The sequence below is a fragment of the Pseudorasbora parva genome, chromosome 6 (genome assembly GCF_024679245.1).
Source record: "Pseudorasbora parva isolate DD20220531a chromosome 6, ASM2467924v1, whole genome shotgun sequence".
In the NCBI taxonomy this organism is placed as follows: domain Eukaryota; kingdom Metazoa; phylum Chordata; class Actinopteri; order Cypriniformes; family Gobionidae; genus Pseudorasbora; species Pseudorasbora parva.
Window position 1 is genome coordinate 1,194,983 of NC_090177.1, and position 17,500 is coordinate 1,212,482.

A 17,500-nucleotide genomic window follows, 5' to 3' on the forward strand; every position below is an offset into this window, starting at 1 on the left:
GGAGGCAGAGAGGGAGGAGTTCTACGATGAAACCCGCCGCCTGTGTGACCTTCGACTCTTTCACCCCATCCTAAAGGTCATCGAGCCACTGGGAAACAGAGAGGAAAAAATACTCAACAGGGAGATCGGTCAGTGCTGCAAACATATTTATATCTATATCCATAACTATAACCATAACCATAACTATATCCATAACTATAACCATAACTATATCCATAACTATAACCATAACTATATCCATAACTATAACCATAACTATATCCATAACTATATCCATAACTATAACCAAAACTATATCCATAACTATAACCATAACTATATCCATAACTATAACCAAAACTATAACCAAAACTATGTCCATAACTATGTCCATAACTATATCCATAACTATAACCATAACTATAACCATAACTATATCCATAACTATATCCATAACTATAACCATAACTATATCCATAACTATATCCATAACTATAACCATAACTATAACCATAACTATATCCATAACTATAACCATAACTATAACCATAACTATAACCATAACTATAACCATAACTATATCCATAACTATAACCATAACTATATCCATAACTATAACCATAACTATATCCATAACTATAACCATAACTATATCCATAACTATAACCAAAACTATATCCATAACTATAACCATAACTATATCCATAACTATAACCAAAACTATAACCAAAACTATGTCCATAACTATATCCATAACTATACCCATAACTATAACCATAACTATAACCATAACTATATCCATAACTATATCCATAACTATAACCATAACTATAACCATAACTATATCCATAACTATATCCATAACTATATCCATAAATATATCCATAACTATAACCATAACCATAACCATAACTATATCCATAACTATAACCATAACTATATCCATAACTATAACCATAACTATATCCATAACTATAACCATAACTATATCCATAACTATAACCAAAACTATATCCATAACTATAACCATAACTATATCCATAACTATAACCAAAACTATAACCAAAACTATGTCCATAACTATGTCCATAACTATATCCATAACTATATCCATAACTATAACCATAACTATAACCATAACTATATCCATAACTATAACCATAACTATGTCCATAACTATATCCATAACTATAACCATAACTATAACCATAACTATATCCATAACTATATCCATAACTATATCCATAACTATAACCATAACTATATCCATAACTATAACCAAAACTATAACCATAACTATATCCATAACTATAACCATAACCATAACTATGACCATAACCATAACTATAACCATAACTATATCCATAACTATAACCAAAACTATATCCATAACTATAACCATAACTATAACCATAACTATGTCCATAACTATGTCCATAACTATAACCAAAACTATGTCCATAACTATATCCATAACTATATCCATAACTATGTCCATAACTATAACCAAAACTATATCCATAACTATATCCATAACTATAACCATAACTATATCCATAACTATAACCAAAACTATATCCATAACTATAACCATAACTATAACCATAATTATATCCATAACTATGTCCATAACTATAACCAAAACTATGTCCATAACTATATCCATAACTATATCCATAACTATATCCATAACTATGTCCATAACTATAACCAAAACTATATCCATAACTATAACCAAAACTATATCCATAACTATAACCATAACTATATCCATAACTATGTCCATAACTATAACCAAAACTATATCCATAACTATAACCATAACTATATCCATAACTATAACCATAACTATATCCATAACTATAACCATAACTATATCCATAACTATGTCCATAACTATAACCAAAACTATGTCCATAACTATATCCATAACTATATCCATAACTATGTCCATAACTATAACCAAAACTATATCCATAACTATATCCATAACTATAACCATAACTATATCCATAACTATAACCAAAACTATATCCATAACTATAACCATAACTATAACCATAACTATATCCATAACTATGTCCATAACTATAACCATAACTATGTCCATAACTATATCCATAACTATATCCATAACTATGTCCATAACTATAACCATAACTATATCCATAACTATATCCATAACTATAACCATAACTATGTCCATAACTATATCCATAACCTTATCCATAACTATATCCATAACTTTAACCATAACTATGTCCATAACTATATCCATAACTATATCCATAACTATAACCATAACTATAACCATAACTATGTCCATAACTATGTCCATAACTATAACCAAAACTATGTCCATAACTATATCCATAACTATATCCATAACTATAACCAAAACTATATCCATAACTATATCCATAACTATAACCATAACTATATCCAAAACTATATCCATAACTATAACCAAAACTATATCCATAACTATAACCATAACTATATCCATAACTATGTCCATAACTATAACCAAAACTATATCCATAACTATAACCATAACTATATCCATAACTATAACCATAAATATATCCATAACTATAACCATAACTATATCCATAACTATGTCCATAACTATAACCAAAACTATGTCCATAACTATATCCATAACTATATCCATAACTATAACCATAACTATATCCATAACTATGTCCATAACTATAACCAAAACTATATCCATAACTATGTCCATAACTATATCCATAACTATAACCATAACTATATCCATAACTATAACCAAAACTATATCCATAACTATAACCATAACTATATCCATAACTATAACCATAACTATATCCATAACTATGTCCATAACTATAACCAAAACTATGTCCATAACTAAATGGACTGCATTTATATAGCGCTTTTATCCAAAGCGCTTTACATTTTTGCCTCACATTCACCCATTCATACACCGACGGCGATGTCAGCCATGTATGGCGCCATCCAGCTCGTCGGGAGCAGCTGGGGTTAGGTGTCTTGCTCATGGACACTTCGACACTTAGTCAGGTGGAACCGGGGATTGAACCACCAACCTTCTGGTTTGTAGACAACCTACATGAACCACTGAGCCACTGCCGCCCCATATCCATATCCAACCATATCCATAACTATATCCATAACTATGTCCATAACTATATCCATAACTATATCTATAAACATAACTATGTCCATAACTATATCCATAACTATATCCATAACTATATCCATAACTATATCTATAACCATAACTATATCCATAACTATATCCATAACTATATCTATAACCATAACTATATCGATAACTATATCCATAACTATATCTATAACCATAACTATATCCATAACTATATCCATAACTATATCTATAACCATAACTATATCGATAACTATATCCATAACTATATCTATAACCATAACTATAACCATAACTATGTCCATAACTATATCCATAACTATATCCATAACTATATCTATAACCATAACTATATCGATAACTATATCCATAACTATAACCATAACTATGTCCATAACTATATCCATAACTATATCCATAACTATAACCATAACTATATCCATAACTATGTCCATAACTATGTCCATAACTATATCCATAACTATATCCATAACTATATCTATAACCATAACTATGTCCATAACTATATCCATAACTATATCCATAACTATATCCATAACTATATCTATAACCATAACTATATCCATAACTATATCCATAACTATATCCATAACTATATCTATAACCATAACTATGTCCATAACCATATCCATAACTATATCCATAACTATATCCATAACTATATCTATAACCATAACTATATCGATAACTATATCCATAACTATATCTATAACCATAACTATATCGATAACTATATCCATAACTATGTCCATAACTATATCCATAACTATAACTATAACCAAAACTATGTCCATAACTATATCCATAACTATATCCATAACTATGTCCATAACTATATCTATAACCATAACTATGTCCATAACTATATCCATAACTATATCCATAACTATAACCATAACTATGTCCATAACTATATCCACAACTATATCCATAACTATATCTATAACCATAACTATATTGATAACTATATCCATAACTATAACCATAACTATGTCCATAACTATATCCATAACTATATCCATAACTATAACCATAACTATATCCATAACTATATCCATAACTATATCCATTACTATATCCATAACTATATCCATAACAATAACCATAACTATATCCATAACTATATCCATAACTATAACCATAACTATGTCCATAACTATACCCATAACTAAATCCATAACTATGTCCATAACTGTAACCATAACTATGTCCATAACTATAACCATAACTATAACCATAACTATGTCCATAACTATATCCATAACTATAACCATAACTATATCCATAACTATATCCATAACTATAACCATAACTATGTCCATAACTATATCCATAACCTTATCCATAACTATATCCATAACTATAACCATAACTATGTCCATAACTATATCCATAACTATATCCATAACTATAACCATAACTATAACCAAAACTATATCTATATCTATAACTATATCCATAACTATAACCATAACTTTAACCGTAACTATATCCATAACTATAACTATAACTATATCCATAATTATAACCATAACTATATCCATAACTATATCCATAACTATAACCATAATTATATCCATAACTATAACCAAAACTATATCCATAACTATAACCATAACTATATCCATAACTATGTCCATAACTATAACCAAAACTATGTCCATAACTATATCCATAACTATATCCATAACTATAACCATAACTATATCCATAACTATGTCCATAACTATAACCAAAACTATATCCATAACTATGTCCATAACTATATCCATAACTATAACCATAACTATATCCATAACTATAACCATAACTATATCCATAACTATAACCAAAACTATATCCATAACTATAACCATAACTATATCCATAACTATAACCATAACTATATCCATAACTATGTCCATAACTATAACCATAATTATATCCATAACTATAACCATAACTATATCCATAACTATAACCATAACTATGTCCATAACTATATCCATATCTGTAACCATAACTATAACCATAACTATGTCCATAACTATATCCATAACTATATCCATAACTATAACCATAACTATGTCCATAACTATATCCATAACTATAACCATAACTATATCCATAACTATATACATAACTATATACATAACTATATCCATAACTATAAGCATAACTATAACCATAACTATGTCTATAACTATATCCATAACTTAACCATAACTATGTCCATAACTTTATCCATAACTATATCCATAACTATATCCATAACTATATCCATATCTGTAACCATAACTATATCCATATCTGTAACCATAACTATATCCATATCTGTAACCATAACTATATCCATATCTGTAACCATAACTATAACCATAACTATATCCATAACTATATACATAACTATAACCATAACTATAACCATAACTATGTCCATAACTATATCCATAACTATATCTATAACTATATCCATAACTATAACCATAACTATGTCCATAACTTTATCCATAACTACATCCATAACTATAACCATAACTATGTCAATAACTATATCCTTATCTGTAACCATAACTATATCCATAACTATAACCATAACTATGTCCATAACTATATCCATAACTATATCCATAACTATGTCCATAACTATAACCATAACTATAACCATAACTATATCCATAACTATAACCATAACTATGTCCATAACTATATCCATAACTATATCTATAACTATAACCATAACTATAACTATTTAAAAAACTATAACTTTATCCATAACTATAACCTTAACTATATCCATAACTATATCCATAATTATAACCAAAACTATATCCATAACTATAACCAAAACTTTTTCCATAACTATAACCAAAACTATATCCATAATTATAACCAAAACTATATCCATAACTATAACCTTAACTATATCCATAACTATATCCATAACTAAAACCAAAACTATATCCATAACTATAACCAAAACAATATCCATAACTATATCCATAACTATAACCAAAACTATGACCATAACTATGTCCATAACTATAACCATAACTATATCCATAACTATAACCAAAACTATGACCATAACTATGTCCATAACTATAACCAAAACTATATCCATAACTATAACCAAAACTATATCCATAATTATAACCCAAACTATATCCATAACTTTATCCATAACTATAACCATATTTATAACTATTTAAAAAAACTATAACTTTATCCATAACTATAACCTTAACTATAACCATAACTATATCCAGAACTGTAACCATAACTATATCCATAACTATATCCATAACTATAACCAAAACTATATCCATAACTTTGTCCATAACTATAACCATAACTATAACCATAACTATATCCATAACTATATCTATAACTATATCCATAACTATAACCATAACTATGTCCATAACCTTATCCATAACTATATCCATAACTATAACCATAACTATAACTATTTAAAAAACTATAACTTTATCCATAACTATAACCTTAACTATATCCATAACTATATCCATAATTATAACCAAAACTATATCCATAACTATAACCAAAACTTTATCCATAACTATAACCAAAGCTATATCCATTACTATAACCAAAACTATATCCATAACTATAACCAAAACAATATCCATAACTATATCCATAACTATAACCAAAACTATGACCATAACTATGTCCATAACTATAACCAAAACTATATCCATAACTATAACCAAAACTATATCCATAATTATAACCCAAACTATATTCATAACTTTATCCATAACTATAACCATATTTATAACTATTTAAAAAAACTATAACTTTATCCATAACTATAACCTTAACTATAACCATAACTATATCCAGAACTGTAACCATAACTATATCCATAACTATAACCATAACTATATCCATAACTATATACATAACTATAACCATAACTATAACCATAACTATGTCCATAACTATATCCATAACTATATCTATAACTATATCCATAACTATAACCATAACTATGTCCATAACTTTATCCATAACTACATCCATAACTATATCCATAACTATAACCATAACTATGTCAATAACTATATCTTTATCTGTAACCATAACTATATATTCATAACTATAACCATAACTATGTCCATAACTATATCCATAACTATAACCATAACTATGTCCATAACTATATCCATAAATATATCCATAACTATATCCATAACTATGTCTATAACTATATCCATAACTATAACCATAACTATAACCATAACTATATCCATAACTATAACCATAACTATGTCCATAACTATCTCCATAACTATATCCATAACTATAACCATAACTATAACCATAACTATAACTATTTAAAAAACTATAACTTTGTCCATAACTATAACCTTGACTATATCCATAACTATATCCATAATTATAACCAAAACTATATCCATAACTATAACCAAAACTTTATCCATAACTATAACCAAAACTATATCCATAATTATAACCAAAACAATATCCATAACTTCATCCATAACTATAACCTTAATTATATCCATAACTATATCCATAACTATAACCAAAACTATATCCATAACTATAACCAAAACAATATCCATAACTTCATCCATAACTATAACCAAAACTATGACCATAACTATGTCCATAACTATAACCAAAACTATATCCATAACTATAACCAAAACTATATCCATAATTATAACCCAAACTATATCCATAACTTTATCCATAACTATAACCATATTTATAACTATTTAAAAAAACTATAACTTTATCCATAACTATAACCTTAACTATAACCATAACTATATCCAGAACTGTAACCATAACTATATCCATAACTATAACCATAACTATATCCATAACTATATACATAACTATAACCATAACTATAACCATAACTATGTCCATAACTATATCCATAACTATATCTATAACTATATCCATAACTATAACCATAACTATGTCAATAACTATATCCTTATCTGTAACCATAACTATATCCATAACTATAACCATAACTATGTCCACAACTTTATCCATAACTACATCCATAACTATATCCATAACTATAACCATAACTATGTCAATAACTATATCCTTATCTGTAACCATAACTATATCCATAACTATAACCATAACTATGTCCATAACTATATCCATAACTATATCCATAACTATGTCCATAACTATATCCATAACTATAACCATAACTATATCCATAACTATAACCATAACTATGTCCATAACTATATCCATAAATATATCCATAACTATATCCATAACTATAACCATAACTATGTCCATAACTATATCCATAAATATATCCATAACTATATCCATAACTATGTCTATAACTATATCCATAACTATAACCATAACTATAACCATAACTATATCCATAACTATAACCATAACTATGTCCATAACTATATCCATAACTATATCCATAACTATAACCATAACTATAACCATAACTATAACTATTTAAAAAACTATAACTTTGTCCATAACTATAACCTTGACTATATCCATAACTATATCCATAATTATAACCAAAACTATATCCATAACTATAACCAAAACTTTATCCATAACTATAACCAAAACTATATCCATAATTATAACCAAAACAATATCCATAACTTCATCCATAACTATAACCTTAACTATATCCATAACTATAACCAAAACTATATCCATAACTATAACCAAAACAATATCCATAACTTCATCCATAACTATAACCAAAACTATGACCATAACTATGTCCATAACTATAACCAAAACTATATCCATAACTATAACCAAAACTATATCCATAATTATAACCCAAACTATATCCATAACTTTATCCATAACTATAACCATATTTATAACTATTTAAAAAAACTATAACTTTATCCATAACTATAACCTTAACTATAACCATAACTATATCCAGAACTGTAACCATAACTATATCCATAACTATAACCATAACTATATCCATAACTATATACATAACTATAACCATAACTATAACCATAACTATGTCCATAACTATATCCAGAACTATATCTATAACTATATCCATAACTATAACCATAACTATGTCAATAACTATATCCTTATCTGTAACCATAACTATATCCATAACTATAACCATAACTATGTCCACAACTTTATCCATAACTACATCCATAACTATATCCATAACTATAACCATAACTATGTCAATAACTATATCCTTATCTGTAACCATAACTATATCCATAACTATAACCATAACTATGTCCATAACTATATCCATAACTATATCCATAACTATGTCCATAACTATATCCATAACTATAACCATAACTATATCCATAACTATAACCATAACTATGTCCATAACTATATCCATAACTATATCCATAACTATAACCATAACTATAACTATTTAAAAAACTATAACTTTATCCATAACTATAACCTTAACTATATCCATAACTATATCCATATCTGTAACCATAACTATAACCAAAACTTTATCCATAACTATAACCAAAACTATATCCATAATTATAACCAAAACTATATCCATAACTATAACCTTAACTATATCCATAACTATATCCATAACTATAACCAAAACTATATCCATAACTATAACCAAAACAATATCCATAACTATATCCATAACTATAACCAAAACTATGACCATAACTATGTCCATAACTATAACCAAAACTATATCCATAACTATAACCATAACTATATCCATAACTTTATCCATAACTACAGACATAACTATATCCATAACTATAACCATAACTATGTCAATAACTATATCCTTATCTGTAACCATAACTATATCCATAACTATAACCATAACTATGTCCATAACTTTATCCATAACTATAACCATAACTATGTCCATAACTATATCCATAAATATATCCATAACTATATCCATAACTATGTCTATAACTATATCCATAACTATAACCATAACTATAAGCATAACTATAACCATAACTATGTCCATAACTATATCCATAACTATATCCATAACTATAACCATAACTATAACTATTTCAAAAACTATAACTTTATCCATAACTATAACCTTGACTATATCCATAACTATATCCATAATTATAACCAAAACTATATCCATAACTATAACCAAAACTTTATCCATAACTATAACCAAAACTATATCCATAATTATAACCAAAACTATATCCATAACTATAACCTTAACTATATCCATAACTATATCCATAACTATAACCAAAACTATATCCATAACTATAACCAAAACAATATCCATAACTATATCCATAACTATAACCAAAACTATGACCATAACTATGTCCATAACTATAACCAAAACTATATCCATATCTATAACCAAAACTATGACCATAACTATGTCCATAACTATAACCAAAACTATATCCATAACTATAACCAAAACTATATCCATAATTATAACCCAAACTATATCCATAACTTTATCCATAACTATAACCTTAACTATAACCATAACTATATCCAGAACTGTAACCATAACTATATCCATAACTCTATCCATAACTATAACCAAAACTATATCCATAACTATAACCAAAACTATATCCATAACTTTGTCCATAACTATAACCACAACTATAACCATAACTATATCCATAACTATAACCATAACTTTATCCATAACTATAACCATAACTATATCCATAACTATATCCATAATTATAACCATAACTATATCCATAACTATAACCATAACTATAACCATAACTATATCCATAACTATAACCAAAACTATAACCATAACTATAACCATAACTATAACTATTTAAAAAAACTATAACTTTATCAATAACTATAACCTTAACTATATCCATAACTATATCCATAACTATAACCATAACTATATCCATAACTATAGCCATAACTATAACCATAACTATAACCATAACTATAACTATATCCATAACTATAACCATAACTATAACCATAACTATATCCATAACTATAACCATAACTTTATCCATAACTATAACCATAACTATATCCATAACTATATCCATAACTATAACCATAACTATAACCATAACTATATCCATAACTATAACCAAAACTATAACCATAACTATAACCATAACTATAACTATTTAAAAAAACTATAACTTTATCAATAACTATAACCTTAACTATATCCATAACTACATCCATAACTATAACCAAAACTATATCCATAACTATATCCATAACTATAACCATAACTATAACCATAACTATATCCATAACTATAACCATAACTATATCCATAACTATATCCATAACTATAACCAAAACTATATCCATAACTATAACCCAAACTATATCCATAACTATAACTTTATCCATAATTATAACCATAAATATATCCATAACTATAACTTTATCCATAATTATAACCATAAATATATCCATAACTATAACTTTATCCATAATTATAACCATAAATATATCCATATTTATAACTAAAACTAAAGCTATAACTGTAACTAGAACTATACCAATAACTATAATGATAAATATAACTAGTTATAATGATAACTATACTAATGACTATGACTACAACGATGACTATTATAATAACTATAATGATATTGTTCTGTTTATGATAAGTGCTGCAGTTTTGTCGCCTGTCTCTTTAAATGCTGGATTAAAGCAGGATTCTGATTGGCTGTCAGTGTTCCTCAGCTGATTCTGATGATGTCATCACCCGTGCTGCTATCATTAGAGTTGCGCTGTGGACTCTGATATTCTCATTCAGATTATTAATAACTCAAAAGATATTTTTATCATCCTTGAGGTGAACGGAGCCTTTACTCTGAAAACATAAAGCACTGGTGATGTCATATCAAGACAAGTTGATTATTATTTTATTTATTTACCTTTATTTTACCAGGAAGTCTCATTATGTAAATCTGAGCTGAGAATAATCAGAGCTGGATAAACTACACAACTTCATTACTGGCCAAATATTACTCCGTTACAAGTGAAAGTTGTAAAAACAGATTTTTACTGCAGTAAAAGTACAGAAGTATTTGTTTTCTAAAGTACTTAAGTATCAAAAGTAAATGTCCTTCTTTATGTCGCCGCATTATTGTATTATAGTTGTATAAATGCACATAATGCCATCATGGTTTAAGCCAGTCAGTGACGCTCCATCTGACACACTAGCAGACGACTAACTTAAACTCATTTAAATACTTGTAGAAAAGTTACAAAGCTGCTGTCACTTTAAGGCCGAATGCACGGATCCAATACACTGATACACATCTGATATTCTCACACTGTTCACCTTCACTTTCTCCCAGATATTTACATTTTTTTACATTTTATATGACATGCATCAAGTGTATTCCAATGAAACTAATCTTTAATCTTTTCAGAAAACTGAAACACACTTTCTAAGTCTGCCCATGCACACACTGCGCCGACGAAACGTCTTCTTGCATTTTGCTATAAACGGATTAGTGTTAAAAAAGTTGGGAAAATTCATATGATCCTACAAGAGAGATTACTGATAGGCTGTCTGCAAAAAAAGAAGAAGAAAAAAATCATCCACTGACTTTCAAAGCTGCGACAGAAACGACTTTCCACTTCGAGGACCTTGATAGAAATGTAGTGGAGTAAAGAGGACGATATTTGTCTTTCAGATGGAGTGAAGTTAAAGTCAGAAGTTTACAGAAAAAATAATACTCCAGTAAAGCACAGAGACTCAAACAGTGAACTTCAGTACAGGACTCGAGTAAATGAGCTGAGCTACTGTCCAGCTGTGTGAATAAGTGATGGCTGTGTGCAGGGTTTGCCATAGGGATGCCCATCTGTGAGTTTGAGCTGGTGAAGGATCCGGAGGTGCAGGAGTTCCGGCGTAACATTCTGAGTGTGTGTAGAGAGGCGGTGGAGGAGCGAGAGGGGGGAGGCGCTCACACACAGGCCCTGTACGTCTATCCTCCAAACGTGGAGTCCTCTGCCGACCTGCCTCAGCACATCTACAGCAAGCTGGACAAAGGTGCGTGCTAGGCCTGCAACTAACCTTTATTTTGATACTCGATTAGTTGTTTGATTATTTTTCTGATTAATCAATTAGCGGTCGATTTTTTTATTATTATTATTGCTTTCAATTAATAAATTAGTTGCCCGATTGATTTTCCGGTTAATCAATTAGTTGGTTGGTTGATTGTTTTCCAGCCAATCGTTTGGCGTGCAATTGTTTTTTAGTTTTTTTTACTTTATTTTTCCCAATTAATCACTTAGTTGGTCGATTATTTTTCCGATTAATCGATTGGTCGTCGATTATTTTTCTGTCAATCGGTTGGCTGGTCAATTGTTTTTCTGGTTGATCGATTGGCAGGGCAATTATTTTCCCAATTAATTGATTGGTTGGCATATTATTTTTTCCGCTTGAACGATTACTTGGTTGAATGTTTTCCTGGTTAATCATTTGGTGGGGCGATTATTTTTTCCATTTAATCGATTTGTTGGTCAATTCTTTTCCCAATTGATCAATTAGTTTGTTGTATTTAGCTGGTTAATCGATTAGTGTGTCGATTATTTCCCGATTGATCACTTGGTTGCCTGCTTATTTTTGACTCATCGATTAGTTGGTCTGTTGTTTTCCTGGTTAATCGATTGGTGGGTCGATTATTTCCCCCCCCCACTTAATCGATTTGTTGGCTACTTATTTGGCTGATTATTTGGTCGATTATTTTCCCAGTTGGTTGGTCGATTATCTGTCTTGCTTTTCCTTTTTTCAATTAATCAATTTGTTTGCCAATTATTATTATTATTATTATTCAATGAATCTATTCGTTGGTCGATTATTCTGTCGTTGCTCGACTGTTTGTCCGGTTGATTTTTCAACTTAACCGATTAGTTGCCAAATATTTTTCCGGTTAGACGATTTTGTGGTTGGTTATTTTCCCAATTAATCACTTGGTTGGTTGATTATTTTTCCGGTCGATCAGTTGGTTGGTCGTTTATTTTCGAATAGTCGCTTTGTGGGTTGGTCTTTCCATCCTTCCCCTATTAATCGATTCGTTTGCAGATTATTTTTCTATTAATCTATTTGCGATTATTTTCCCGGTTAGCAGACTAATTGGCCGATTATTTCTCCTTCTAGTCGATTTGTTGGTCGATTTTTTGGCTTGATCGATTTATTGGAGGATTATTTTCCCAGTTAATCGATTGGTTGGTTGGTTATTTTCCAGCTGGTCGATTTGTTGGCTGCTTCTTTTCCCGGTTAATCGATTAGTTGGCCGGTTATTTTTCTGATTGATCTATTGGTTTGCAGATTATTTTTCAGGTTAATCTATTCATTGGCCTATTATTTTCCAGATTAATTGTTTAGTTGGCTGATTCGTTTTTCTGTTAATCGCTTAATTGGATACATTTTTTTTGACAAAACAATATTCCACATCCTGCCTAATGCTGTCCTTCAAACAAACATGTCAGCTGAGTGCTATGATAACACACAGTGAATATATCTACCTATATATCCATATCTGGCAAAGTGCATGACAGGGTGTGTGAAATGCTAATGCATTTGCTTGAAGTTTAAAAAAAACAGTTCTCATGTTTTGGGGACTTGGATCATGCCTTTCCTACATCAGCTCTCACTGTTTCCTCCATTATTTCTAGATGCACATGTTGTCCACAGAAATGCATTATTCAGGGCTTTGATTTGGCGTGACTGGTGAAAGCTTTGTGTACAGAGAGCAGACCCAACTAATCGATAATGATAATCGCTGTCGATGATTTTCATTATCGATTATTTAGAGTAGTTGTCGCTCACCCCCCGCTCCTACTTCAACCCTGTCTCTCCGCAGGCCGCCTCATCGTGACTATCTGGGTGATCGTGTCTCCGTCCAACTCCAAGCAGAAATACACACTGAAGATCGCTCACGACTCTCTGCCAGAGCAGCTGATCGCTGAAGCCATCCGCAAGAAGACGCGGAGCATGCATCTTTCTGCACAGCAGCTACGCCTGTGTGTGCAGGAGTACCAGGGCCAATACATGCTTAAAGTGTGCGGCTGCGACGAGTACTTCCTGGAGAAATACCCTCTCAGCCAGTACAAGGTGAGTGTGTGTGTGTGTTTCGACCTGATGCTTTGAGCAGCTTAAAGGGTTACTTCAGTAATTTAGCATTAAGCTCTGTATTTAAACTGGGACATTAATGTAGTAGACATTATCTTTGAATTTGATGCCTTCTAGACTAAGAAAAGACAGAAAATGTATTTTTGTCTCGTGGGGCTGAAAGACAACAACTCCCAGAATGCATTGCGTCGCTGCCCTACGACGCCACTCCCACAGCCACGGCTACTGGTAATCATTTAGTTCAGGTAGAGAACAGACACTACAATTAAAAACTGATGGTGTGCGTTCAATATAATGTGAGTGAGCCGAGCGAGAGTCACAGGACAAACGCAGCAGGAGTCAAATTACACTCATCAGAAGAGCTGAGGTAAGCAAAGGCACTTCATGCCTTTGGAAACTTAACTTTCATAGGAATAATTTGAGAAGTTAAAACAGTGACTTTGCTCTGCACAGGTCCGTTTACATGAATGAGCCGAGGGCGGTGAGTGTGCGATCCCACCCCCCATGAACCAGCTGAAAACTGGCTGAAAACACACCTCTACTGACTGTAGTCTTTAGTCTAAATAGCTCCTCTACTGACTGTAGTCTTTAGTCTAAATAGCTCCTCTACTGGCTGTAGTCTTTAGTCTAAATAGCTCCTCTACTGACTGTAGTCTTTAGTCTAAATAGCTCCTCTACTGACTGTAGTCTTTAGTCTAAATAGCTCCTCTACTGACTGTAGTCTTTAGTCTAAATAGCTCCTCTACTGACTGTAGTCTTTAGTCTAAATAGCTCCTCTACTGACTGTAGTCTTTAGTCTAAATAGCTCCTCTACTGGCTGTAGTCTTTAGTCTAAATAGCTCCTCTACTGACTGTAGTCTTTAGTCTAAATAGCTCCTCTACTGACTGTAGTCTTTAGTCTAAATAGCTCCTCTACTGGCTGTAGTCTTTAGTCTAAATAGCTCCTCTACTGACTGTAGTCTTTAGTCTAAATAGCTCCTCTACTGACTGTAGTCTTTAGTCTAAATAGCTCCTCTACTGGCTGTAGTCTTTAGTCTAAATAGCTCCTCTACTGGCTGTAATCTTTAGTCTAAATAGCTCCTCTACTGACTGTAGTCTTTAGTCTAAATAGCTCCTCTACTGGCTGTAGTCTTTAGTCTAAATAGCTCCTCTACTGGCTGTAGTCTTTAGTCTAAATAGCTCCTCTACTGGCTGTAGTCTTTAGTCTAAATAGCTCCTCTACTGGCTGTAGTCTTTAGTCTAAATAGCTCCTCTACTGACTGTAGTCTTTAGTCTAAATAGCTCCTCTACTGGCTGTAGTCTTTAGTCTAAATAGCTCCTCTACTGACTGTAGTCTTTAGTCTAAATAGCTCCTCTACTGGCTGTAGTCTTTAGTCTAAATAGCTCCTCTACTGACTGTAGTCTTTAGTCTAAATAACTCCTCTACTGACTGTAGTCTTTAGTCTAAATTGCTCCTCTACTGGCTGTAGTCTTTAGTCTAAATAGCTCCTCTACTGGCTGTAGTCTTTAGTCTAAATAGCTCCTCTACTGGCTGTAGTCTTTAGTCTAAATAGCTCCTCTACTGGCTGTAGTCTTTAGTCTAAATAGCTCCTCTACTGGCGGTAGTCTTTAGTCTAAATAGCTCCTCTACTGGCTGTAGTCTTTAGTCTAAATAGCTCCTCTACTGACTGTAGTCTTTAGTCTAAATAGCTCCTCTACTGGCTGTAGTCTTTAGTCTAAATAGCTCCTCTACTGACTGTAGTCTTTAGTCTAAATAGCTCCTCTACTGGCTGTAGTCTTTAGTCTAAATAGCTCCTCTACTGACTGTAGTCTTTAGTCTAAATAGCTCCTCTACTGACTGTAGTCTTTAGTCTAAATAGCTCCTCTACTGGCTGTGGGGGATATGAGGAGTGGGAGCATGATCACTCGAATATACTCCTGGGTTTCTACTGATACAAAGCCATGTGCTAAAACGCTGAAGTAGCCCTTTAAAGGCCCACTGAAATCAAAATTGAATTTTTTTAGCTTTTAGTATGACTATGTTAGCCTTAAAGTTATGAATATGCCGGTGTGTTCCAAAACAATGACAACATTTGCATTTAGGAGATCAATTGCATTTAAGCGTTCAAAATTTACAGTCTCTCACTTCCGTTAAAACGAATTACAGATGTTGATGACATCATCGCAGACTTCACCTTCTCATCAAATATTCTGTCCAATCAAAATGCTCT

General features: G+C 30.7%; 1 protein-coding gene across 3 annotated transcripts in view; it reads left to right on the forward strand.

The window, feature by feature from the left end:
- The window catches only part of zgc:158659 (uncharacterized protein LOC791141 homolog), a 45,920-nt gene that overhangs the window by 11,144 nt on the left and 17,276 nt on the right, over positions 1–17,500 (forward strand). For all 3 annotated transcript variants that reach the window (XM_067445346.1, XM_067445345.1, XM_067445347.1), the window contains exons 3-5: positions 1–128; positions 12,996–13,205; positions 15,022–15,272. The exon at positions 1–128 is cut by the window's left edge and continues 35 nt beyond it. In XM_067445346.1, coding sequence (XP_067301447.1) covers positions 1–128; positions 12,996–13,205; positions 15,022–15,272 — 589 coding nt within the window. The remainder of the gene's footprint in view (positions 129–12,995; positions 13,206–15,021; positions 15,273–17,500) is intronic.